General features: G+C 63.9%; 2 protein-coding genes across 2 annotated transcripts; one reads left to right on the top strand and one right to left on the bottom strand.

The window, feature by feature from the left end:
- Nucleotides 1-71: 71 nt before the first annotated feature.
- FOXH1 (forkhead box H1) lies at nt 72-5,073 on the bottom strand. The gene is made up of 6 exons (XM_062189396.1): nt 5,059-5,073; nt 4,792-4,968; nt 3,362-3,747; nt 1,301-1,445; nt 1,024-1,128; nt 72-908 (listed from the first exon to the last, which is right to left on the bottom strand). The coding sequence occupies exons 1-6, from the start codon at nt 5,071-5,073 to the stop codon at nt 72-74; spliced, it is 1,665 nt and encodes a 554-aa protein (XP_062045380.1).
- PPP1R16A (protein phosphatase 1 regulatory subunit 16A) lies at nt 3,314-24,742 on the top strand. The gene is made up of 11 exons (XM_062187834.1): nt 3,314-3,431; nt 20,501-21,398; nt 22,067-22,137; nt 22,215-22,360; nt 22,945-23,048; nt 23,116-23,240; nt 23,319-23,444; nt 23,525-23,600; nt 23,672-23,801; nt 23,891-24,041; nt 24,169-24,742. The coding sequence occupies exons 2-11, from the start codon at nt 21,140-21,142 to the stop codon at nt 24,574-24,576; spliced, it is 1,596 nt and encodes a 531-aa protein (XP_062043818.1). The 5' UTR covers nt 3,314-3,431; nt 20,501-21,139; the 3' UTR covers nt 24,577-24,742.
- The last annotated feature ends 75 nt before the right edge of the window (nt 24,743-24,817 follow it).

Genomic DNA, 24,817 nt, shown 5'->3' with positions numbered 1-24,817 from the left:
TAGCTTTGGTTCTGGGCCCTGGAGCTGGTGGGGGCGGGCGGGAGGGAGAGGCGACCCCGGCCCCCATAGCCTCACAAGCTGTACCAGGATAGAAGCCAGCCTGGGGCGGCACCAGCCAGGTCCCGAGGGTGGCTGACCCACACGTCGTAGATGCTCTTGTTGGGCGGTACCCCCTGGAAGAGAGCGTCCAGGTCCCAGAGCAGCCCTGGGGGCCCCTGGGATTCAGGGGCCACACCCCAGTAAGCTGGGCTGGTCGAGGGTGGGCACTGGGGACAGGAGGTGGGTGGCAGTGAGGCCAAGGGCATGACCACGTTGGGAGTGTAAATGGGCAGGTAGGAGGTGGGCAGCTGCCCCCACAGTGAGGCCCTGTGTCCCCCCGTGGGCAGCCCCGTGGGATCTGGGGTTCCTGGCAGTAAGTGGACTGGCCAGGGCCTGGGCTCTGGGGTAGTGAGGGGAGAGGGGCGGATGTCTGTGCCCTGGGAGACCACCCCCTCCACTCTTGTGGGCTTGGGGAGGGGCTGGTGGGGCCACAGGGGCCTCTCAGAGGAGGGCAGGGGTGGGGTGTGCACTGCCTCCCCCTCACTGCCCCTCGAGCCTGCCGGGGTTGGGCTGCCCTGTCCGGCCCTTCTGGGCTGCTGCGGGCAGGGTGGTCCCTCCCCGGGGTTCCCCAGCAGGGACTTGATGCTGAAGCCTTCGCTGGCCGCTGGTGGCAGGCTGGGTGGCCGGTAGGGCCGGCCATGAAGCACATAGGGGCCCAGGTCCTTGGCGAAGGCTCTGTGCGCACCCCTGTTCTGCCAGCGCCGGCACAGGGCCGTGTTCTGCAGCCGTAAGGCGTCGGCCGGGATCAGGCTCACGTCGACTGCCCAGAAGTTGCCCTTGGCCTGGGGCTTCGCAGGGTCCTTGGGCACCTGGAAGGGGGTGGGTGGGCAGGCTTCGTGAGGCCTCCGGACCCTGAGGCTCCGGCCTTCTGTGCCCGGCCCGCCCTCCCCACCCCCCTCAGGGCGTTGCCCGTCGCTGTCCCACCTTGCGGAAGCACGGGTTGGAGGAAAGGTTGTGGCGGATGGAGTCCTTCCAGCCCTCGTAGTCATCCCTGAAGAAGGGGAACACGGCCTGCACTTGGTGGATGATCTGCAACCAGAGGGAGGGAGGCCGCTGAGCCTGGGGCACGGGCAGCGACCCTACCCCACAGCCGGGCTTGGGGGCGACCAGGATGGCCCCCGGGCGCAGGGGGCTGTAGCCAGAGCCGCCTGCAGGTTGGTGGTGGAGGGGGCGGACAGCAAGGGGCGCGGGGCTGTCTCACCTGGGCCAGCTTCAGCCGGCGGGCGGGTGCGGCCTGGATAACCAAGGCGATCATGGCCAAGTAGGTGTAGGGGGGCTTGTCATGCCGCAGGTACCTCTTCTTCCTCCTCTTGGGGCGCTCGGAGGGCGACTCTGCCTGGGAGTCCCTGCAGGGCCCCATGGGTGGGAGGGCGAGGGCGCGGGTCCAGGCCGGGCCTGCCGGAGGGCTCGGCGTGGAGGGACGGAGTGGGGAAGGTGGGCCGGGGCCTGGGGCCGGCGGGGGTTGGCGGGCCAGGCCCTTTATCATTCGGATAGAAGGGGGAGGGGAGGGAGGAAGACGCCGTGGGGGAGGGGAGCATGCGGAGGCTGCTACAATTAGCAAGTTTCGGTTAATCTGGAAGGGAGGGGCAGAGAGTATTTCAGTGGGGACTTCGGACAGGCGACCCCCTGAAGGGTCAGCCCCTCCCCCTGGGCCAGGAGCTGGCAGGAAGAGCCCCGGGTACGACCGTGGCCTGCCTCCCCTGTGCCCAGGCCAGGCCTCAGGTGCCCGTCCGACAGATGGGGACAGATTTGCCCATGCAGGCTTCCTGGAAGGCACAGAGCCAGGCCCCCTGGAGTTCCAGCCGGAGCAGCTTATCTGACCAGTCACCATCAGGAGGGCTTCCTGGGGCAAGGCCACCGAGGCGTCCCCCCACCCCCAGGAGCGGAAAAGGGGGCCCTCAGCCTCTCCTCCCTGGCCATCTGGTTTGTAGCTCTGCCCCTGAGTCAGCCAAGGCCTGTGTGCCCACCCCGTGGGGAGCAGGGGCTGAGTGTGCCCTGGGGGGTGCCTCACGGCTCCTGCCGGGCCCCTCATGGGGTCAGCCCCTTCCCCAGCTATGGCCGACTGGCTGGCTGCCCCCTGCACACCGGTCACCTCAGCACTCCTGTTGTGGCCCTCTGCTTCCTGTTTCTGGGGGGTTAGTGCCTGTGGCTTCTGAACCCCGCTATGTCAGCAGAGATGTTCTCTCTTTTACTGGAAAAGCAGATGGACACGTTCCATCTGCCGGCTTACTCCCCAGTCGAACAGGTGAGGCTGGGCCAGGTGAAGCCAGGAGCCACAGGGCCACAGGAACCCAGCCACCGGCGCCATCCGGCACCTGGGGCCTCCAGGGAGCGCCTTAGGAAGCTGGGGTGGAAAGTGGGGCTCTCCGACACGGCATGTGGGTGTCCCCAGTGAGAGCTAACCTCTGCTCCAAAGCCTGCCCCTCCTTACTGGCCTTTTTTTTATTACTATTTTTAAGGACTTATTTATTGGAAAGGCACTTACACACACACACCCATCCCCCACCTGCTGGCCCACTCCCCCAGAAGTCCACAGTGGCAGGGGCTGCTCCCCTGAGCTCCTCCAGTCTGCTCCGTGGGTGCAGGGGTCCAGGCACTCGGCCATCTTGTGCTGCTCTCCCCGGCACACTGGCAGGGAGCGGGATCCCCGTGGGGTGAGGCTCGCGTGGGACGCCCTGGGGCCTCCCTTGCTGCCAGGAGGATCCCGAGTGCCGGCCTGGACCTCTCACTCTTGCACATGCCGCTTCCTCCACCCGCGCAAGCAGGCACGCGCGGGGCACTCCCGCCTTCCTCAGGACGCCACACGCGGCGGCGGGACACCCGGACCCCATGCCGGACCCCATGCCGGAGCTCCTAGCTCCCGGCCGCCGACCCAGCTTCCTGCAGGTGCGCGCCCCGAGCAGCCGCAGTAATGGGTCCCCGCCACCCACGTGGGAGACCCGGGAGGCTTTGCTCGGGCCTCCGGCTCCTGCTGGCTCTGTGGGTCTCTCAAACAGGAGGAAATCGAGTAAGCTAAAAACATCTAAAAAGTCCAGCTCACATGGACGATCACCCGCCCGGAGGGCCGGGCCACAGCAGCACCATCGCCCCGCGCCGCCCGCCCCGCCCCTCCCGAGCGCGCCGCCCGCCCCGCCCCGCCCCGGCGGCCCAGGCCCCGCCCCGCCTCCCATGGGGCACCGCGGCTTCCGGCTCTGGGCCGCGCGGGCCGGAAGTGTAGCGTTGCCATGGAGAAGGCCGGGCGCGGGGCCCGCCCCCGCGGCACCGAGGAGAGCGAGCTGCAGACCGCCCTGCGAGGGAGATGAGACCGGGGCAGCTGCCGGCGCGAGAGCGAGGTGAGGCGCGGAGCTCCGGGCCTGCGGCGGCGCGGGGCCGAGGGCCAGGGGGCGGGGCGGGGGCCCTGTCCAGGCCGGAGGCGGCCGAGCCGGGCCCAGGTGCGGGCGCTGGGGAGATGGGTCTGGCGGGCCCCGCCCGGGCGTCGGCGGCCCGTGGAGGCCGCCGCGAGGGCGCTGCTTCTGTCCGAGTGTGAGGGGGTCTGGCCCCTCGGTCGTGGAGGTCAGCTGGGCTTGCCTTGCCCGGACGTGGCTGTGCCTGCGGCCTGCGGCGCGCTAGAGCCTCACACTGACCGCGGGCGTGGGCGCCCGGCGGCCCCTGTGGGCCGGAGCCGGGGCGTGGGCGCAGCGGGGAGGTGTCGCGAGCCAGCACCGGCCCCGCGCTCTCCGTCGCTTCTGAGCCCTACCTGGGCGCGGGGCCGCGTCCTGCCCGCAGCACCTGGCCCTCTGGTGCCCATCAGAGTCAGCGCCGCCCCGGCCCAGCGTGCACCCGTTTCCCGAGGGGGCTGCCTGCGGGGACCTCCTGGTCCCTCACTGTGACGGGTGTCCAGGGCTCCCAGTGGTCAGCTGCCTGCCCCTGCCTCAGGCCGCCCGCCCAGTCGTGCTCAGAGCTGGGGTGCAGCGGGGAGTTCCTCCCCTCCGCCGACGCCCCGCTGGACGCCCACTCTGCCGGCTTTGATTGGCCCGTCTTGGCCTCATCCCTCACCTGTCCCCACAGGGCTGCCTGGGCCAGCAGACGCCTAGCTAGGGGACGTGGGCATCTTTGGGCCGCACCTTGGGGAGCTCTGGGCGGCGTCACGGGCCACTTCCTGTGATGTCTGCACTGCAGGCGGCTCAGGTGACCCCCTCTGCCTGTGGCCAGAGCAGGGTGTCTGGCTGTTTGCTCACCTCCAGGGTCTTCGGGAGCCTCCTCTGAGCGTCCCTGGCCCAGCTGTGTGCGGGCAGGGCGAGAGCCTGGCCAGGGGCAGGCCGGCCCTGTGTCCGGGTCTCCTCGGGAGCTGCGCTGCACACTCAGCAGGTGGTCAGCTGTTGGCTCTTTCCTGGGGTCAGCACTGCGTGAGGTCTGAGGGTCAGCAGGGGAGCCCACAGTAAAGGACTCGTGGCCCAGCGGGTACAGCCTCTGCCTGCGGCACCGGTTCCAGTCCCGGCTGCTCCACTTCTGATCCAGCTCCCTGCTGATGGCCTGGGAAAGCAGCAGCAGATGTGCCCATGTGGGAGACCTGGAAGAAGCTCCTGGCTTTGGCCTGGCCCAGCCCCAGCCATTGTAGCCACTGGGGAGTGGACCAGGGGATGGAAGACCTTTCTGTCTGCTCTCCTTCTCTCTAACTCTGTCTTTCAAATAAACTTTTAAAAAATTGTATACGTTCATAAGAATGTCGAAACAGGGTGGAGACGTGAGTGACAGGAGCCGCCACGTGCCCTCGGGTACTAGAAGGTGACGGGAGGAACAGGTGATGATGATGAGGGGTGGGGGCTGCAGGCGGCAGACGTTTTCAGCTTTGCTGGCCAGGTGGCTTCCGCAGAACACCGCGTCGTGCTGCTGTGTGGAGCCGAGCAGTGGCAGGCGATACAGATGAGCTGTTTCAACAGAACTGTAGCGTTTGCGAGCACTAAGATGTGAACTCCGTACCCCGTAATGTGCCATGGAGCATTGTCCTGTTACTTTTCTTCCTGTAGAGAGGGTGCTGAGCCCTGGCTCACTGCCGCTCCAAGCCCCTGGCCTCCCCAGGGGCCCAGTGTGGGAGCGGAAGGCACACCAGGTTCAGAGTGGGGCAGCACTCTTGGGTTATGTTCTTTTCTTTATTTTTAAATTTTTAAAAAAAAGATTTATTTATTTATTTATTTGAAAGACTTACACAGAGAGGAGAGGCAGAGAGACAGAGAGAGAGGTCTCCCATCTGCTGGTTCACTCCCCAGATGGCTGCAACGGCCAGAGCTGTGCCAATCTGAAGCCAGGAACCAGGAGCTTCTTCCAGGTCTCCCACGTGGGTGCAGGGGCCCAAGGACTTGGGTCATCCTCTGCTGCTTTCACAGGCCATAGCAGAGAGCTGGATCGGAAGTGGAGCAGCTGGGACTCGAACCTCTGCCCATATGGGATGCCTGCACTTCAGGCCAGGGCTTTAACCCAGCCCCTCTTTTCTTTATTTTTTAAGGATTTATTTTCTCTTATTCTTTGGAAAGGTATAGCTACTGAGAGGAAGAGAGAAGTCTTCCATCCTGTGGTTCACTCTCCTGACTGCAACAGTCAGGTCTGGGTGAGTCCAAGGCCAGGAGCTGGGAACTTCTTCCAGGTCTCCCACGTGGGTGCAGGGTCTCTGAGCACTGGGGCCATCTTCTGCTGTTCTCCCAGGCGTGTCAGCAGGGAGCTGGGTTGGAAGTGGAACAGCCGGAACTCAAACTGTGCCCATGTGGGCTGCTGGCATGGCAGGCAGCGGCTTTACCCGCTGTGCCACAGCACCCCCCTCCCCCGCTTTCTGCACCTGCTTCTGTCGCAGTTGGTGTTGTGCAGGTTGAGGTAGCAGTGGCTCGTGCGTCCGCTCGTTCCTGCTGGTGTGGCATTGTGCTGAGTGCATACATCCGGTGTCCTGTGTCAGGAGCACGCGTGTGGATGGGCAGTCCGCGAGTCCGCGTGTGAAGCATCTTTGGTTCTCTTGGGTAGTGGGTACGGGCCACTCTGAGAGGCCTGTCCTTGTCCTCCCAGCACACGTCTCCTTGACAGGACGGCCACCTTTCAGGCCTTGTTCTCGGGGGTGTCTGTTGTAGCTCGTTGTGGTTGTAACTTGTGTTAACTTAAGCATCTTTTTTTTTTTTTTCTTAAAGATTTATTTATTTATTTGAAAGTCAGAGTTACACAGAGAGAGGAGAGGCAGAGAGAGAGAGAGTCTTCCATCCGATGGTTCACTCCCTAATTGGCCACAACAGCCGGAGCTGAGCCGATCTGAAGCCAGGAGCCAGGAGCTTCTTCTGGGTCTCCCACATGGGTGCAGGGGCCCAAGGACCTGGGCCGTCTTCTACTGCTGCCCCAGGCCACAGCAGACAGCTGGATGGGAAGTGGAACAGCCGGGTTTTGAACCGGCACCCATATGGGATGCTGGCACTTCAGGCCAGGGCGTTAACCCATTGCGTCACAGTGCTGGCCCCAATTTGAGCATCTTTTTTGGCGTTTATTCTATTGGCTACTTGTGTATTTTATTTTGTGAAGTGTCCAAATTTTTTTCCCTCAACAAATGGGTTACTTATCAGATTTTCAGAGTTCACAGAGCCAATGTTGTGGCATTGCAAGCTAAGCCTCTGCCTGCAGCATGGACATCCCATGTGGTCACCAGTTCAAGTCCCGGCTGCTCCTCTTCTGATCCAGCTCCCTGCTAATGCACCTGGAAAAGCAGTGGAGGACGGCCCAAGTGCTCAGGCCCTGCACTCATGTAGGAGACTGAGAAGAAGCTCCTGGCTCCTGGCTTAGGATCGGCCCAGTTCCGGGCATTGCAGCCATTTGGGGAGTGAGCCAGTGGATTGAAGACCTTTCTCTCTCTCTCTCTGCCTCTGTATAACCCTGCCTTTCAAATAAATAAATAAATCTTAAAAACACAAGTGATGCTGGCACGTTTCCTTGTCTCTTACAGCTTTGTTAATGTACCTATTTGTTCTCATAACCCTCTTGTGGACTCCTAAGTATTTTTTTTTTTTTTTAAGATGTATTTATTTGAAAGGCGCGCGGGGGGGTGGGGGTGGGGGTGGGGTGGTCTTCAATCCGCTCGTTCACCCCCGAATGGCCGAAGCCATGTCAATCTGGAGCCAGGAGCCGGGAGCTTCTTCCGGGTCTCCCACATGGGCACAGGGCCCGAAGGACTTGGGCCGTCTTCTACTGCTTTCCCAGGCCACAGCAGAGAGCTGGATTGGAAGAGGAGCAGCTGGGACTTGAACTGGCTCCCATGTGGGATGCTGGCACTGTAGGCAGCGGCTTTACCCGCTAGGCCACGGAGCCGGCCCCGGCTCCTCTAAGTATTTACCCGCTAGGCCACAGCGCCGGCCCCGGCGCCTCTAAGTATTTACCCGCTACTCCACGGTGCCGGCCCCGGCTCCTCTAAGTATTTACCCGCTAGGCCACGGCGCCGGCCCCGGCTCCTCTAAGTATTTACCCGCTAGGCCCCGGCGCCGGCCCCGGCTCCTAAGTATTTACCCGCTAGGCCACGGTGCCGGCTCCTCTAAGTATTTACCTGCTACTCCACGGCGCCGGCCCCGGCTCCTCTAAGTATTTACCCGCTAGGCCACGGCGCCGGCCCCGGCTCCTAAGTATTTACCCGCTAGGCCACGGTGCCGGCTCCTCTAAGTATTTACCTGCTACTCCACGGCGCCGGCCCCGGCTCCTCTAAGTATTTACCCGCTAGGCCCTGGCGCCGGCCCCGGCTCCTCTAAGTATACCCGCTAGGCCACGGCGCCGGCCCCGGCTCCTAAGTATTTACCCGCTAGGCCACGGCGCCGGCCCCGGCTCCTCTAAGTATTTACCCGCTACTCCACGGTGCCGGCCCCGGCTCCTCTAAGTATTTACCCGCTAGGCCCCGGCGCCGGCCCCGGCTCCTAAGTATTTACCCGCTAGGCCACGGCCCCGGCTCCTCTAAGTATTTACCCGCTAGGCCATGGCGCCGGCCCCGGCTCCTCTAAGTATTTACCCGCTAGGCCATGGCGCCGGCCCCGGCTCCTCTAAGTATTTACCCGCTACTCCACGGTGCCGGCTCCTCTAAGTATTTACCCGCTACTCCACGGTGCCGGCCCCGGCTCCTCTAAGTATTTACCCGCTAGGCCATGGCGCCGGCCCCGGCTCCTCTAAGTATTTACCCGCTAGGCCATGGCGCCGGCCCCGGCTCCTCTAAGTATTTACCCGCTAGGCCATGGCGCCGGCCCCGGCTCCTCTAAGTATTTACCCGCTACTCCACGGTGCCGGCCCCGGCTCCTCTAAGTATTTACCCGCTAGGCCATAGCGCCGGCCCCGGCTCCTCTAAGTATTTACCCGCTAGGCCACAGCGCCGGCCCCGGCTCCTCTAAGTATTTACCCGCTAGGCCACGGTGCCGGCTCCTCTAAGTATTTACCTGCTACTCCACGGTGCCGGCCCTGGCTCCTCTAAGTATTTTCCGCTAGGCCACGGCGCTGGCCCCGGCTCCTCTAAGTATTTACCCGCTAGGCCACGGCGCCGGCCCCGGCTCCTCTAAGTATTTACCCGCTAGGCCATGGCGCCGGCCCCGGCTCCTCTAAGTATTTACCCGCTAGGCCCCGGCGCCGGCCCCGGCTCCTCTAAGTATTTACCCGCTAGGCCCCGGCGCCGGCCCCGGCTCCTCTAAGTATTTACCCGCTAGGCCACGGTGCCGGCCCCGGCTCCTGGTATTTTCTGTGCATGCGATCGGGTCTTCTGTGGCTGAGGAGCTGTGTCCTTGCCGGCCCCTGACTTCCAGCTTTCGCGCCCTGGCGAGTCTGGTCCCGCAGTGGTGAGGCCGAGCCTGTGGCACTGACTCTCCCCGAAGCAGACTGCAGCCACTCAGAGCCACCGAGACCCCCCAGAGGGGCCTGCCCTGGGGACAGAGAACTGTGGCACCCAGACTCGGGCCTCGATGGCTTTCCCTCCAGTCTCTGCATCCCCACAGACCCTTTGAGCTTGCAGACGATCGGCCACGGGGAGGGTGTGCCAGAGAAGCCGCCTCGCGCCCTCTGTTTGCCCCGTGGTAAGCCAGTGCCTCCCTGAGTTCTTGGAGCTGCTCAGGCAGATGACTGGGGCCCAGGGTGGGAGTGTGAGAGCCCCATGTGTGGCTGGCCGGGCAGCAGCACGTGTAACAGCCGGGGTGGGGGGGGCTGTGCCTGACCCTGAGGGCCGTCTGGGCCCCCGCCTGTGGGGTCTGGCTGGTAGTCAGTGGTCAGCAGCACGTGTAACAGCCGGGGTGGGGGGGGCTGTGCCTGACCCTGAGGGCCGTCTGGGCCCTGAGCCCCCGCCTGTGGGGTCTGGCTGGTAGTCAGTGGTCAGCAGCACGTGTAACAGCTGGGGTGGGGTGGGCTGTGCCTGACCCTGAGGGCCGTCTGGGCCCTGAGCCCCCGCCTGTGGGGTCTGGCTGGTAGTCAGTGGTCAGCAGCACGTGTAACAGCCGGGGGTGGGGGGGGCTGTGCCTGACCCTGAGGGCCGTCTGGGCCCTGAGCCCCCGCCTGTGGGGTCTGGCTGGTAGTCAGTGGTCAGCAGCATGTGTAACAGCTGGGGTGGGGGGGGCTGTGCCTGACCCTGAGGGCCGTCTGGGCCCTGAGCCCCCGCCTGTGGGGTCTGGCTGGTAGTCAGTGGTCAGCAGCACGTGTAACAGCTGGGGTGGGGGGGGCTGTGCCTGACCCTGAGGGCCGTCTGGGCCCTGAGCCCCCGCCTGTGGGGTCTGGCTGGTAGTCAGTGGTCAGCAGCACATGTAACAGCCGGGGGGGGGGGGGGGAGGCTGTGCCTGACCCTGAGGGCCGTCTGGGCCCTGAGCCCCCGCCTGTGGGGTCTGGTGCCCCCTCCAGGCAGATGGTGGCCGAGCCCAGCTGGCGTCTGTGCTGCACACAGAAGGATTGGTCACGCTGGTGGGGGACACTGTGCACCCTCAGGTCAGAGCATCTTCTATGTGGGTGTGGGGTGTGTTTCTTTTTTTAAGGTTTATTTATTTATTTGAAAGGCAGAGTTAAAGAGACAGGGAGAGAGAGAGAGATCTTCCGTCTGCTGGTTCACTCTCTAAATGGCTGTAACGGCCAGGGCTGGGCCAGGCAGGAGCCAGGAGCCGGGAGTGTCTTGCGTGTCTCCCACGTGGGTGCAGGGCCCAAGCACTTGGGCCATCTGCTGCTGCTTTCCCAGGTGCGTTGGCAGGGAGCTGTGCACTCGCCCTGCGTTTCCCCTCCTCCACCTCTGGTGACTTCTGCCCGTGTCCCTTTCAGTGCCTGTCTGACACATGTCTGTCTTTTCTGTCTGATGTGCTTGTAGCATGTAGCAGAATTGCATGCCTTCTGGTGGCTGTGTGCGTGGGCTGTCCCCACCTTGCAGCTGCCGTGGGTGGTGCACAGTGCTGCGTCCCAGTCTTCCTCCCGTGGGGTCTTCCGTGTGTATGTGCAGTGTGGTTGACAGAGCTGCAGGCATCGTGACCCCGGCCTCCGCCGCCGGGCCGGCGTCCCCACCGGCCACAGGGGACGGCCAGGCTCAGAGCTGACTGCTGTGTTGTGTGCGTGTGTCGTGTCCCCTTCTGCCTTCTCTCTGGCGACCTGCCCAAGCCACGTCCTGCACGCTGCTGGCTCCCTCCGTTCTTCCCTCCGGCTTCTCGGAACTTGCTGGCTGACTGTGTGCTCTCTTGCCTGGACCTGGCTCCTCCTCCCAGCCTCTGTCTGTGGGGTCTCAGACATGCCTGGGCCTCGGCCACACTTGTTACCGTGTGGGGGCTGCTCCCCCGGGTGGTCTGGATCAGGGTCTCTGAGGCTGTAGTCACACTGTCAGCCCCGGCTGTGCCAACTGAAGGCTCCCCCGTGTCCGAGACGGCTCAGGGCTGTGGCTGCCGCCCAGGACCCACCCAAGTGTCCTGAGACTTGGTGGCTACTTCCTGCTCCCAGAGAGGGCTGAGAGGACGCTGCCGTGCCATTACCTGTGCACCTTGGCATCAGGTACCAACCCTCCTGCCATCCTGGACTGTGCGTGGGGCAGAGTCCAGCCCTCACGGATGGCTCCGCCTCTTAAAGGAGGCCGTCACAGGATCTCCGAGGCCACTGCATCGCACTCGGCATTCACGTGACACCAAGTACTTGGCTTTACAAGATAACGGAGTGGGGACGGCGCTGTGGCACAGTAGGTAAAGGTGACACCAGCATCCCGTATGCGCGCTGGTTCAAGTCCAGCTGCTCCACTTCCCATCCAGCTCCCTGCTAATGCACCTGGGAGGGCAGCGGAAGATGGTCAAGTGCTTAGGCCCCTGTACCCATGTGGGAGACCTGAAGAAGCTCCTGGCTCCTGACTCCAGCCTGGCCCAGCCCTGGCTGTTGCAGCTATTTGGGGAGTGAACCAGCAGATGGAAAACTTCCCTCTATGACTTTCAAATAAATAAATAAATTTTTAAAAAAGAAGATAATAGAGGAAATTCTTTGGAAAGATGCCTCACCTTGATTCTCAGATAAGCAAATGGAAACCACAGGGAGATACCACTAACCTTGTGTGGGGCTGGCACGGGACACATGTCCCTATAGATGTAAATGGGGGAGTTCAGATGGCTGCATCCACTGTGGAAGGCTGTTTTGTTTAGTTTTAAAGATTTATTTATTTTATTTGAAAGAGTTGCTTTTAGAGGAGAGAGAGAGAGGTCTTCCGTCTACTGGTTCACTCCCCAAAAGTGGCTGCAATGTCTGGGGCTCAGCCAGGCAGAGCCAGGAGCCAGGAGCTTCCCCTGGGTCTCCCACGTGGGTGCAGAGTCCCAAGGACCTGAGCCATCCACTGCCCTCCCAGGTGCACCAGCAGGGAACGGGATCAGAAGTGAAGCACCTGGGATGCTAACTGGCGCCCACACGGCTGCTGGCACTGCAGGCGGCAGCCCCAGAAGGCTGCTGTGGTACTCACTGGGCACCAGGACTCAAGGGCAGGACATCCTAGCTCTGGTCCAGGCAGGAAGTGCCCTGGTGTCCATCCCAGGTAGGGGTGTGAGTAAGGAGAGCCATCGTCAGTTTCTGGGAGGAGACTCAGGAGCCCATGAGCAGGTGAGGGAGAGAACGGGGTGATTCCTGCTGCGGGAGGCGGGGCCTTCACCTGTGAGCTCTGGGAGAGCCATAAGAAAACCAGGGTGGGACTGCTGTCCTGCGGTGTGGGCAGGGCTCTCGGTGTGGGGTGTGGGGAGGGGTTGCTGACATGGGCTGGGTGAAGGTCCTGGCATGGGCTGGGCAGTGGCCTGCAGGTGGTCTGTGTGCTGGTCTCGTGGTGTTGTGTTGGAGGCACTGTGTGCGTCTGTGGCCTACGTCACAGTGACAGGGATGTTAAGGGGGCAATGCTGATACCCTGGGGGAATTTGGGGTGCCTGTCCTGCACCTACAGAGGCAAGACTCCCAGGGCTAATGTGTGGTCACCTGGCCAGACTTGTGGGACAGGCCCTTTTGGTGGGGGCACAGGGCAGTGAGGAGCTTGGGCCATCTCCAGGGCTGACGTCAGCCGTCCACACGGGGGCACTAGAGGGTGCCCATGCCTGTGCTCTTGCCCCTCGGCCTCCAGGGTCTCTTCCCTCCACCTGTTCTGATGGGCTGTGTGGGGCGTCCCCAGGGAACCTGCGCTCCTGGCACCTGGGGCGGGGCCCCTTCTGCCGCCCTTGGGCCTTGTTCCTCATCCACTGCAGGGCCGTTCTGTCTTGGGCCCAGCTCCCCTCCCGAGGGTTGCCTCCTGCCCTACATTGGTTCTTGGTGGTGGAAAGTGGTGTGTCATACCGTGGCTTGCATGGTCATTCTGCGGAGGTGGCCGTGGACTCATGGAAGCAGCGAAGATGGCCCGAGTGCTTGGCCCCGGCACCCATGTGGGAGAGCAGATGCAGTCCTGGTTTTGGCCTGGCTCAGACCTGGCTGTCGTGGCCATCTCAAGGATGAGCCAGCAGCAAGAGCCCTCTGCCTGTCTCTGCCTATCAGAATACATGAATGAATACTTTGTTCTGAAAGGCAGAATCAGGGCTTTGGCACTGTGTAGGTCGCCCCTCGGGGGGCCTGTATCCTCCACAGAGCCCGCGGTTCTGTCCTCACTGCTCGCTTCCCGCTGGCGCACACCCTGGGAGGCAGCCGCGGCTGATTCTGCCTGCTGGGTCCCTGCCGGCCACGGGGGAGGCGCATCTTCAGTTCCAGGTTCCCTGCTTTGCTCTGGCCCAGCCCCAGCTGCTTTGGGGGTTTGGGAAGTGAACTGGGACATGGAAGCTCCCTCTGTCTCTCTGCCTCTCAACATGAGCTCCAACAAATTCAAGGCAGTTTGTAGGTGATGATCCCGGCCGTGTACGGGGGCCTGGAATTCCGCCATGTCCTATGTTACAACTGCAGGGAGAGACGCTTTACAGTCTTGCTAATCAGAGAGCAGAAGTCCCGGGAGCCAGACCAGGGCCTGGGAACTTCCGTGTGACCATCGGGAACGCCGGAGTGTGGCCCTCCGCTCAGGGGTGTCTTCCCTGTGTGCTGAGGCCGTGCCGTGCTCTCTGGGGTGTCTCCCCTGTGTGCTGAGGCCGTGCCGTGCTCCCTGGGGTGTCTCCCCTGTGTGCTGAGGCCGTGCCGTGCTCTCTGGGGTGTCTCCCCTGTGTACTGAGGCCGTGCCGTGCTCTCTGGGGTGTCTCCCCTGTGTACTGAGGCCGTGCCCTCCTCTCTGGGGTGTCTCCCCTGTGTGCTGAGGCCGTGCTGTCCTCTCTGGGGTGTCTCCCCGTGTGCTGAGGCCGTGCCGTGCTCTCTGGGGTGTCTCCCCTGTGTACTGAGGCCGTGCCGTCCTCTCTGGGGTGTCTCCCCTGTGTGCTGAGGCCGTGCCGTGCTCTCTGGGGTGTCTCCCCGTGTTCTGAGGCCGTGCCGTCCTCTCTGGGGTGTCTCCCCGTGTACTGAGGCCGTGCCGTGCTCTCTGGGGTGTCTCCCCTGTGTGCTGAGGCCGTGCTCTCTGGGGTGTCTTCCCTGTGTGCTGAGGCCGTGCCCTCCTCTCTGGGGTGTCTCCCCTGTGTACTGAGGCCGTGCCGTCCTCTCTGGGGTGTCTCCCCTGTGTGCTGAGGCCGTGCCGTGCTCTCTGGGGTGTCTCCCCTGTGTACTGAGGCCGTGCCCTCCTCTCTGGGGTGTCTCCCCTGTGTGCTGAGGCCGTGCTGTCCTCTCTGGGGTGTCTCCCCGTGTGCTGAGGCCGTGCCGTGCTCTCTGGGGTGTCTCCCCTGTGTACTGAGGCCGTGCCGTCCTCTCTGGGGTGTCTCCCCTGTGTGCTGAGGCCGTGCCGTGCTCTCTGGGGTGTCTCCCCGTGTTCTGAGGCCGTGCCGTCCTCTCTGGGGTGTCTCCCCGTGTACTGAGGCCGTGCCGTGCTCTCTGGGGTGTCTCCCCTGTGTGCTGAGGCCGTGCTCTCTGGGGTGTCTTCCCTGTGTGCTGAGGCCGTGCCCTCCTCTCTGGGGTGTCTCCCCTGTGTACTGAGGCCGTGCCGTCCTCTCTGGGGTGTCTCCCCTGTGTGCTGAGGCCGTGCCCTCCTCTCTGGGGTGTCTTCCCTGTGTACTGAGGCTGTGCCGTGCTCTCTGGGGTGTCTTCCCTGTGTGCTCTCTTTCTCTGTGTCTCTTTTCTGTGTAACTCCTCAAATTAATAAACACATTTAAAAAAAGGAGAGAGAGAGATTAGCCACGTCCCCAAGATGGTGCAGCACGCGGACGCAGTGGTCGGCCCTCCTTGTGAAGTGCGGCTGTTTTTGCACCTTTTGCTGCCTAGAATGCAGCTTTGAGCTTTTACGATTCCGCTGACCATTTTCTAAAATGCACAAAATGTGGTGTGGTTCTAATCCAAGGTAGGGATTTATATAGCCCTGCCACTATAGCACCCTTTTGTTGACGCATCTTTGTATGGTATTTTATCACCTAAAATTTTCTACAACCTTGGTTGTATAGCACTTTCTCAAGAGCTCTGTCAGTATCATACAAAATAATTTTTTTTTTTGACAGGCAGAGTGGACAGTGAGAGAGAGGGAGAAAGGTCTTCCTTTGCCGTTGGTTCACCCCCAACGGCCGCTGCGGCCGGCGCACCGCGCTGATCCAAAGCCAGGAGCCAGGTGCTTCTCCTGGTCTCCTATTTGGGTGCAGGGCCCAAGCACTTGGGCCATCCTCCACTGCCCTCCCGGGCCACAGCAGAGAGCTGGCCTGGAAGAGGGGCAACCAGGACAGAATCCGGCGCCCCGACCAGGACTAGAACCCAAGGTGCCGGCACCGCAGGTGGAGGATTAACCTAGTGAGCCACGGTGCCGGCCAACAAAACAATGTTTAAAATGATAATGGTATTCCTGTGGGTGGCAGGGACCCACACACTTGGGCCGTGTTCTGCTGCCTTCCTGAGTGCATTAGCGGAGAGCTGGACTCTGATGTCGATGTTGGCATTGCTGGTGGTGGCTTGACCCACTGTGCCGCAAGGCCAGCCCCTCAGTTGATGTCTGCTGTTGCTTGTTTTTTTTTTTTTTTTTTTTTAAAGATTTATTTTATTTATTCGAAAGGCTAAGTTACAGTGAGTAAGACAGATCTTCCTACAGCTGGTTCACTCCCTAATGGCTGTAACAGCCAGGTCGAAGCCAGTATCTTCATCCAGGTGGGTGCAGAGGCCCAAAGACCTGGGGCATTTTCCACTGCTTTCCGAGGTGCATTAGCAGGGAGCTGGATCAGAAGTGGAGCAGCTGGGTATCAAACTGGTGCCCATATGGGGTGCAGGTGGCAGCTTTACCCGCTACGCCCACAACACCGGCCCTCTTCCGTTTTTACCAGAATCCATGTTGCTCTGGGAGGGACTCTGTTCAAGCACTTGACCATCTTCACTGCTTTTCCAGGTGCATTAACAGGGAGCTGGATCTGAGGTAGAGCAGCGGGGGCTTGAACTGCCGCTCCAGCCTGGGCTTAGCCTGCTGTGCCACGACGCTGGGCTCTGCATGTTCTAGATAAACTGCCCGGCTGCTTTCCTGATGGCTGTCCTGGCCTGCACCCCACCAGTAGCAAGTGGGCCTCTCTGGTTCCCCCCCTGGCCTGGAGGGGTGGCTTGGGCCTCTTCGCTTCCTGCCTGTTGGCCTATTTAGTGGAGCGCCCTTCACATCCTTGCCCGTGCTCCAGTGGGTGTTGGTTGTTATTAGAACGGGGGAGAGCGGGTCCAAACCCAATGCTGGTCTCCTGTATGATTGGAGGAACTGATCACCCTGGCGGTCACTGCTGCCTCTTGGCGTCGGAAGCCAGAGCTGGAACCTCAGGCCAGGCGTGCTGAGGCAGGCGCGTGTTCCCAGGGGGCCTGGAGCTGCCGCACACCTGTGAGGCTCCCCCGGGGCTGGGGTTGCTTCCTAGACACTCGTGGTCTCCAGGGTGTGTCTGTGATGCCCAAGGGCTGTCTGGAGTGCAGAGGGAGCGCGGGGCCCCTGCCCACCCCTGCCTCTTGGGTCACCTCCTGGGCCTGTCCCCGGCTGGCCTCCCCTCTCATCTTCCGCCTGCTCCTCAGTCCAGCGCTCTTGCTTTGGGGTGTGCAGGCCGCAGTTCCTGCAAGGAGGTGTTGCAGGGTCTGCTCACCTGTATCCTTGTTCCAAGAGCCTCCTGTGGTCCGGGTGGCCTGCTGGGCAGGAGATTCTGTGTGCTCCCCCGGGTGTCAGGGCTCTTGTGCTCCCTCGTGCGTGCTTGCTTTTCCAGGGTCTGACCTAAGGTCACCTGCTGGCCCCAAGCAACTCTGGCTCTGGAGAGTTGCTTCCCAGGGCTCCCGGTTGGACAACCCTGAGGGCCCCTCTGCCCTGTCCACACTTCCTTGTGTGTGGTTTTTTCTTTTCAAAGATTGTTTTATTTGAAAGGCAGAGAGTGAGGGAGAGACAGACAGGGGTCTTCCATCTGCTGGTTCACTGCCCAGATGGCTATAGTGGCCAGGTCTGGTCCAGGCTGAAGCCAGGAGCTTTATCTGGGTCTCTTGGGCCCAAGCACTTGGGCCATCTTCTGCTGCTTTTCCCAGGCTATTAACAGCGAGCTGGATCGGAAGTGGAGCAGCCAAGACTCAAATAGGTGCCTGTATGGGATGCCAGTGTTGCGGGAGGTGCCTTACCTGCTATACCACAACACTTACCCAACCCCCAACCCCAACACCAGGTGCTTTTAAAAATTTTATTTTCATTTTATTTGAAAGGCAGAGAGAGAAGTCGTCTGTCTATTGGTTCACTCCCAAATTCCTGTAACAGAGCTGGCCAGAGTCAGGAGCTGGGCCCCCGCTGGGTCTTGCATGTGGGTGGCAGGGGCTCAGTACTGGAGCTGTCACCTGCTGCCCCCCAGGGCTTGAACCAGGCACCCCCGTATAGGACACCCGTGTTCTGGTCGGCGGCTTCATGGCTGCACCACATGCCAGGCGCCTGCTTAATTGAATCATTTGTTTTTAAGATTTGAAAGGCAGGCCGGCGCCGTGGCTCAACAGGCTAATCCTCCACCTGTGGCGCCGGCACACCGGGTTCTAGTCCCAGTCGGGGTGCCGGATTCTGTCCCAGTTGCTCCTCTTCCAGGCCAGCTCTCTGCTGTGGCCCGGGAAGGCAGTGGAGGATGGCCCAAGTGCTTGGGCCCTGCACCCCATGGGAGACCAGGAGAAGCACCTGGCTCCTGGCTTCGGATCAGCGCGGGGCGCCAGCCGCGGCGGCCATTGGAGGGTGAACCAACGGCAAAAAGGAAGACCTTTCTCTCTGTCTCTCTCTTTCTCTGTCCACTCTGCCTGTCAAAAAAAAAAAAAGATTTGAAAGGCAGATGGCAGAGGGAACATGCACTTCTGTCCGCTGATTTTCTCCCTAAATGCTTGCAACAGCTGAAGCCAGGACCCCAGAGCTCCATCCTGAGTTCTCACGTGGGTGCAGGGGCCCAAGGACTTGGAGCGTCGTCCCCTGATTTCCCAGGTGCCTTAGCGGGAAGCTGGACTGGGAGTGCGGCAGCTGGGTCTTGAACCAGCGTTCTGATGTGGGATGTGGGCGCCCCCAGTGGTGGCCTAGCCCCCTGTGCCACAGTGCCCATCAGGCCTGTCTGTGAGATCCTTGGTGGACATTTAGGTCATTTCCAGTGTTTTGTCATAGACGTGGCCCTGGTATCGAGTGGCCAGAGGGTATTTCAGGTGTTATGTGTGGATGGAGCTTTAGGATCCCTCCCTGGGGCAGGCCAGGCCAGAGCCACAGTGGTGAGGGTCGGCCTGCACCGGCTCCCTGAGCAGCCGCCACCCTGCCTCCTGGGCTGCAGAGCCGCAACTTCATGCGTGTCTGAGGTCCCAGGGCCTCTTGCGTCTTGAGTGGACCATGCAGACCACTGGGAGTCCTGGCCCTGAGCTTATCCACGCCTTGGCTGGGCTGCGTTGTGCCTGCCTGTCCTCAGACACACGCAGGAGGCTGAGATGCGGAGTGTATCCTCAGCAGACCTGCTGTTTAGTGGGGAGACAGGCCGGGACAAAGAGCACCCTGGAGCCCAGCCACCCCCACCTTGCCGGACACTGTGTCCCTGTCAGGGACATGAGTGGCGGAGTGTTTGGAGGTGATGGGAGAGGGGATGGCTAGCAGTCGGCTGCAGGCGCCTCCTGTCTAGCCCTTCAGACTGTCTGGGAATGGTGACCCTGGTGGGAGGTCGGATGCTGGGCCTTGCTGGTGAGGCCTAGTGCGTCCCCTGTTTCCCTGTGTGGAGGAGGGTGGGGCTGCAGCTGCTCCGGGTGCAAGGCGAGGTGTGTCTGTCCTGGGGCTTTGAAGGCCACTGGCCCTGCGTGCAGACGGAGGGCGTGGCCAGAGCCTTTCAGCATCCCACATTCCTGCGGGACCCCCTGGGCTCAGAGCTGAGGCGTGGAGTCCATGGGCCAGATCTGCCTGTCCAGCACTGTAGGGGTCTGGAGGGCGGTGGGCGAGCTGCCTGTGCACTTGCTGGGACTGTGGCCACTGACGGGGCCTCCCGGCTCTGTGCTGTGTGTGTCTGTCTTGCGGCTGGGAAGCCATCCTTGGTGAAGTGTGGGCAGGTAAGCATGAGGTGGTTTGGCTGTCCTGTCCCCGCTGGGGCTGGCCCTGGTCAGCGAGGCCAGGCAGGCCGAGTTTGGGGAAGCTGGTCCCTGAGGCTCGCCATGGGGTGGGCCTAGCCCTGCCTGGCCCTGCCTGGGCACCTTTGCCGTCAGAGCAGGCAGTGGGCCCCAGAGCGGGGCAGGGGCCGGCGCAGGTTCGTGTGGAGTGTGCTTTCAGGCCGCTCCCACCAGGAGTCTCGGAGTCCAGGTGCTGCTCCTGGCATTTCACAGGTGCCTGCCAGTGTGGAGGTCAGATCAGAACACAGCGGGGCTGTGCCTCGGGGTGCTCTATGTACGGGGTGCTGTGTGTGTGGGTGCTCCATGTACGGGGTGCTCATGGGAGGTGCTCTGTGTGTGGGTGCTCATGGGGGTGCCCTGTGCGGGTGCTCCGTGTGTGGGTGCTCCATGGAGGGTGTTCCATGTACAGGGTGCTTTGTGTGATGGTTGTGAAGTCCTGCTCTTCCCCAGCTGTGGCCAGCGGTGGGTGCTGGGAAGGGGCAGCGTGCCCTGCTTTGGGCTTGGGCTCTCCCTGGGAGGGGTAGGGCGTGGGGGCTGCCATCCAGGTGGCTTCCCTGGCAGGCCCACAGCCACCAACAGCTGAGAGGTGGAAGTCCCACCTTGCCAGCCCGTGGGGAGGAGGGGTGTGCTGTGGGCGGCAGCAGGGAGGGCACCTGTGCTGGGTGGGTCTGTGGTGTGACAGCAGGCCTGCAGAGCCTGGCAGGGTGTGGGCTCCGGGGTGGGGCAGGGGCGCACCTCACGTGGCACAGGGTGGGGCAGCGGCCTTGCTGGCCCAGTCCCGAGAGCCTCTGAGACCAGACTTGTGGAGGGGACCAGGTGTCGGCAGGTCGCACCTGTCAGGTGAGCTCTCCGGTAGACTGGGGCACCTGAGCAGGACGGACCTGGCCTGGGTCAGGCCCCTTCCTGGAGGAAGGGGGCCCTCGCTGCGACCCCTGCCGGCTCCCCTGGTAGGCCTACATGGGCAGCCCAGTGACCATGCCCTGACCTCTACTGTAGCCCCTCGTGGAGAAAGCATGGACTGGCCTGGTGAGGAAGACAGCAGATGCCAGTCAGGGCGGGCCGAGGCCGGGAGGCTCCTGGCGGTCCTGAGGGGCCAGGGAGGGGCTTGCCCAGTCCTGGGCAGGCCTGGCCCTGGAGGGAGGGTGGCCTCGTGGGGAGGTGTGTGGCTGGGCTCTCGCAGCTGCACAGCCCTTCTGGAGAGAAGGTGGGGGAGCGCGAGAGGCCCCTCCCTCGGCCCTCTGCTGTGTGGGGGGCAGGTGGGGCACACAGGTGGGCTTCACCCGGAGCCGGGCCCTGGGCGCGGCCCTCATGTGCTCCCTCGTCCTTTGCTTCTCAGGTGTGTGCTGCTGCTGCAGGGACGGCTCTGCTGAGGACGGCGCAGCGGGCCACCTGTGCCCAGGAGCCTGGCTTCCCAGCTCTGCGGCCACGCCTCCCCACTAGGACTGTGGCACTGACCGTGGGAGGCAGGCCCGGGAGGCAGGCGCTGACCACGGCTGCTGCCGGCTTCCAGCCGGGCCCCAGAGGCTCTCGGGCTCGCTGCCGATGGGCCCTGCCCTGCCTCCTGCCCGGCACGGTGCCAAGAAGCTGGGACTTCGTTATCTGGGCAATTAGCTTGAGACCCTGGACTGCGGCCGGCCAGGTCTTGGGGCTGTGCACCCTGACCCCAAGAGGACGGCAAGGTGCCGCCCTGCACAGGCCCTGCAGGTTGATCAGCTGACGTGCAGGCTGGGCTGGGGGGCGGCTGCGGGCGCCTCCCCCGTGCTGCTGGGGCTGTGCCCCCAAGGTTGCCGGTTCCTGGTCACAGTGTGGGGTCTTCCCGACCCAGCCTTGCCGGGGCAGAGGGCACCAAGCCTTGGCAAGGGGATGCCCTCAAGGGTGCCCGTGCAGCCAGCTGCCCCACCTCTCAGGCCTGGCCTGGCCCCTGGGCCCCCTACTCTGGTGCCCCACGCAGCCCCGTGGGCAGGCAGCCCGTGCCATGGCCGAGCATCTGGAGCTGCTGGCGGAGATGCCGCTGGTGGGCAGGATGAGCACCCAGGAGCGGCTGAAACACGCGCAGAAGCGCCGAGCCCAGCAGGTGAAGATGTGGGCCCAGGCAGAGAAGGAGGCCCCGGGCAGGAAGGGGCCGGGGAAGCAGCCCCGGGAAGAGACAGCCGGCCAAGGGCCCCGGAAGCGGGTCCTCTTCCCTCCCAGTGTGGCCCTGCTGGAGGCCGCTGCCCGGAATGACCTGGAGGAGGGTGAGTGTGGTGGAGCTTCGGGCAGTGCAGTCCGTGGGAGGCCACTCCTGCCCATCTGAGAGTGGCCCGGCTGCCTCGGCCGTGGGTGCCCCGAGTGTGTGCCGGCCCACACAGAGGTCCCGGGGCGAGGCAGCCGAGTTGCTGGCGGCAAGGGCACAGGTTGGGCCGTGGGAGCCTGCAGGAGACCCTTGTGCTTGGCTCGGCTGGGTGCGGGGTGGGTGCTGCGATGCCAGGACAGTCTTGTTCCTGCCCACGCTGGGAGGCGGGGTGGGCCTGAGCTTGCCACCGGCTCCCTGCTGCGGCCACAGCTGTATGGGCTCAGGCCCCTCCCGCTGCCTCCAGGGCCCATCCTGAGGGGCCTGGAGGCCGGGTGAGGAGGTGCTGGGGGTGGGCCCCAGGCCGGGCAGCGAGGTTCCGAAGGCTCTGGGTGCCGCCTACACCTGCAGAAGGAGCCGGGGGCAGGGAGCCAGGCGTGGGCTTGTGGGCAGGCTGCTGCACGGCAGGGCCCCTGGGCTCTGAGGGGCGGGAGGGGGAGGGGCACGGTGCTCCTGGGCCTGAGTCGGCGCCTCTGCTGTCCTCCTGCTGTCCTGCTGTCCTCCCCTTCCCGCACCCCTGGGGCCTGAGCAGGCACTGGAGAGCCGGCCTGACGTCACGTCCCCTTCGTGCAGTCCAGCAGTTCCTCAGTAGCGGGGTCAGCCCTGACCTGGCCAACGAGGACGGCCTGACGGCGCTGCACCAGGTAGCGCGCGGTGGGGGCGGCGTGCTGGGTGGGGCGGGTGCCGGGCCGTTCTCGTTGCTCAGGCTCCCCACCTGCAGTGCTGCATCGACGACTTTGGCGAGATGGTGCAGCAGCTCCTGGAGGCGGGGGCCGACGTCAACGCCTGCGACAGCGAGTGCTGGACGCCCCTGCACGCTGCGGCCACCTGCGGCCACCTGCACCTGGTGGAGCTGCTCATCGCCCGGTAGGGCCTACGCTGTCTGCGTTGGGGCCGGCTCTCCCCAGCACCCTGGGGAGTTGGGATGGGTCCTGCGTCTGTGGAGAGATGCTGTTGTGGGTGGCACTGGTGAGCAGGCAGGTGGGAAGGGACCTGGGCACAGTGAGGCTTCGGCTCTTTGCCAGGGTCCGCACCCCTCCGGTAGGACAGACTCGGGGGCTCAGGTCTCCTGGGAGTGCTCCAGGCCAGGGTGGTTGGGTGTGGTGGGCGGCAGCCCCCATCACTCAGGGCCTCGGGGGAGGGGTGCACCAGGTGCTCCTCAGGCAGCCCTGGCTCTGCCCCCCCAAGCACACGGGCCCGCTCCCCCACAGCTTCCGTAGCCTGGTCTCTCGACTCCTGCACCCCTTAGCAGGTGGGCCACGTCCCCTGCTTCTGGGGACCTGGAGCCCAGATGGAGACTGCAGGGTGGGCTGTGTGGCTTTGTGCCAGGGTGGGTGCAGGCAGAGGGGAGCCGGAGAGCTCCAGAGGCAGTCCCTCCCCTGGGCCTGGGGGAGGGGCCTGGTTTTGTGGACGAGGGTCCCAGGACCAGCAGCCGCTCCGTCCCCCTGCAGTGGTGCCAATCTCCTGGCCGTCAACGCGGACGGGAACATGCCCTACGACCTGTGCGAAGATGAGCGGACGCTGGACTGCCTGGAGACTGCCATGGCCAGCCGTGGTGGGTGCTGCCTGTGCCTGGGGGCGGGGGTCCTGGGGACGCCCCCTCTGAGCCTGGTGCCCCACAGGCATCACCCAGGAGGGCATTGAGGAGGCCCGGGCGGTGCCGGAGCTGCGGGTGCTGGAGGACATTCGGAGCTTGTTGCGGGCTGGGGCCAGCCTCGATGGGCCTGTGGACCATGGGGCCACGCTGGTGAGGACCCAGCTGCCTAAGCGGGGGAGGGGGAGCCTGCCGGAGGGGCCAGGACTCAGCGCTGGGCCTTGCCTGTAGCTGCACGTCGCGGCCGCCAACGGGTTCAGCGAGGCAGCCGCTCTGCTGCTGGAGCATGGAGCCAGCCTGCACGCCCAGGACCGTGACGGCTGGGAGCCGCTGCACGCCGCGGCCTACTGGGGCCAGGTGGGTGCTGCGGCTGGGGGCAGGGGGCGGGGGGCACACCCTGCTGCAGACCCCTCAGCAGCCCGGCTGGTGGCCCACAGGTGCACCTGGTGGAGCTTCTTGTGGCGCACGGGGCCGACCTGAATGCAAAGTCCCTGCTGGATGAGACGCCCCTGGGTGAGCTGGGGGCTGCCTGCACCTGGCAGGGGCACCGGGAGGGCTCCCGTGACACTGCGCCTTCTCCACAGACGTGTGCGGGGACGAGGAGGTGCGGGCCAAGCTGCTGGAGCTGAAGCACAAGCATGACGCCCTCCTGCGCTCCCAGGGCCGCCAGCGCTCCCTGCTGCGCCGGCGCACGTCCAGCGCAGGCAGCCGTGGGTGAGTGGTTGGGCTGCCGGCCGGCAGGCAGGGCACCGGCAGGGGCTCAGGCCGAGTAACCCTCCCTTCCCCTGCCCTCCTGTGAGCAGGAAGGTGGTGAGGAGGGTGAGCCTCACACAGCGCACCGACATGTACCGCAAGGAGCACGCTCAAGAGGCCGTGGTGTGGCAGCAGCCGGCGCCGCCACAGGACGATGAGGACCGCCGGGCGGACGCCGAGCTCCAGCCAGCGCCCTTGGAGGTGAGCGTTCCCTGGGCAGGCCCGGTAGACGGCCTGGGCTGCGACCTGACGGCAGGGGCCCTGCCATCCCCAGCGAAGGCTGGGGCAGGCCGGAGGGCCTCTCCTGACAGCCCGGCCCCGCCCACAGGACAACCCCCAGGTGCTCCGGCCACACAATGGCCGAGTAGGGGGCTCTCCAGGGGGCCACCTGTACTCCAAGCGGCTGGACCGGAGCGTCTCCTACCAGCTCAGCCCTCTGGAGAACAGCACGCCGGAGGCCCCAGCCCGGGACAAGGCCCACCACACCCTGGCAGAGCTGAAGCGCCACCGAGCGGCTGCCAAGCTACAGCGTCCTCCAGCCGCCGGGCCCGAGGCCCCGGAGCCCCCGGAGCCCCCGGAGCCCCCGGAGCCCCCGGAGCACAGCCTGCCTGCCGACGCTGAGAGCCCCCAGCCCGACTGTGGCGTCGGGGCCTGCAGGGACCCGCCCCTGCTCAGGCTCACCGCCCCCTTGGAGGAGGCCCCCGTGGAGAAGCGGCCGTGCTGCCTGCTCATGTGAGGGCTGCCTGCCCTGGCTGCTGGCGCCCTGGACGGACCTGGCCAGCCACGCCCGGGGCTTCTGGCTGCAGACTGTGCTGGGATTCTGATAAAGGGCTGCTTGGCCAAGGAGCCTTGTTGTGTGTCTCACCTGGGCCACCGTCCCCACAGTGGGAGCAGGTGTGCTGCTCTGCCGGGCACGCCCGTCCCGACGAGCTCGGGAAGCCTGTGGGTGCGTGCCGGGGCCCGCACGTGGCAGTCCC

The sequence above is a fragment of the Lepus europaeus genome, chromosome 4 (assembly GCF_033115175.1).
Source record: "Lepus europaeus isolate LE1 chromosome 4, mLepTim1.pri, whole genome shotgun sequence".
In the NCBI taxonomy this organism is placed as follows: Eukaryota; Metazoa; Chordata; class Mammalia; order Lagomorpha; family Leporidae; genus Lepus; species Lepus europaeus.
This window is presented reverse-complemented; position numbering and strand designations above follow the sequence as displayed.

What these genes read in the sequence shown, in the direction of transcription:
- FOXH1 (XM_062189396.1), bottom strand. An exon ending in GTTTCGACATTCTTATGAAC is followed by an intron (nt 3,748 to 4,791) that starts GTATACAATTTT and finishes TCCGGCCCACAG; the next exon opens with GGGCCGCCGGGCGCCCACGC. An exon ending in TCTGCAGCTCGCTCTCCTCG is followed by an intron (nt 1,446 to 3,361) that starts GTGCCGCGGGGG and finishes GGGGCCCTGCAG; the next exon opens with GGACTCCCAGGCAGAGTCGC.
- PPP1R16A (XM_062187834.1), top strand. Translation starts at nt 21,140, where the DNA reads ATGGCCGAGCATCTGGAGCTGCTGGCGGAGATGCCGCTGGTGGGCAGG. An exon ending in GTGGAGCTGCTCATCGCCCG is followed by an intron (nt 22,361 to 22,944) that starts GTAGGGCCTACG and finishes GTCCCCCTGCAG; the next exon opens with TGGTGCCAATCTCCTGGCCG. An exon ending in GCTGGATGAGACGCCCCTGG is followed by an intron (nt 23,601 to 23,671) that starts GTGAGCTGGGGG and finishes CCTTCTCCACAG; the next exon opens with ACGTGTGCGGGGACGAGGAG.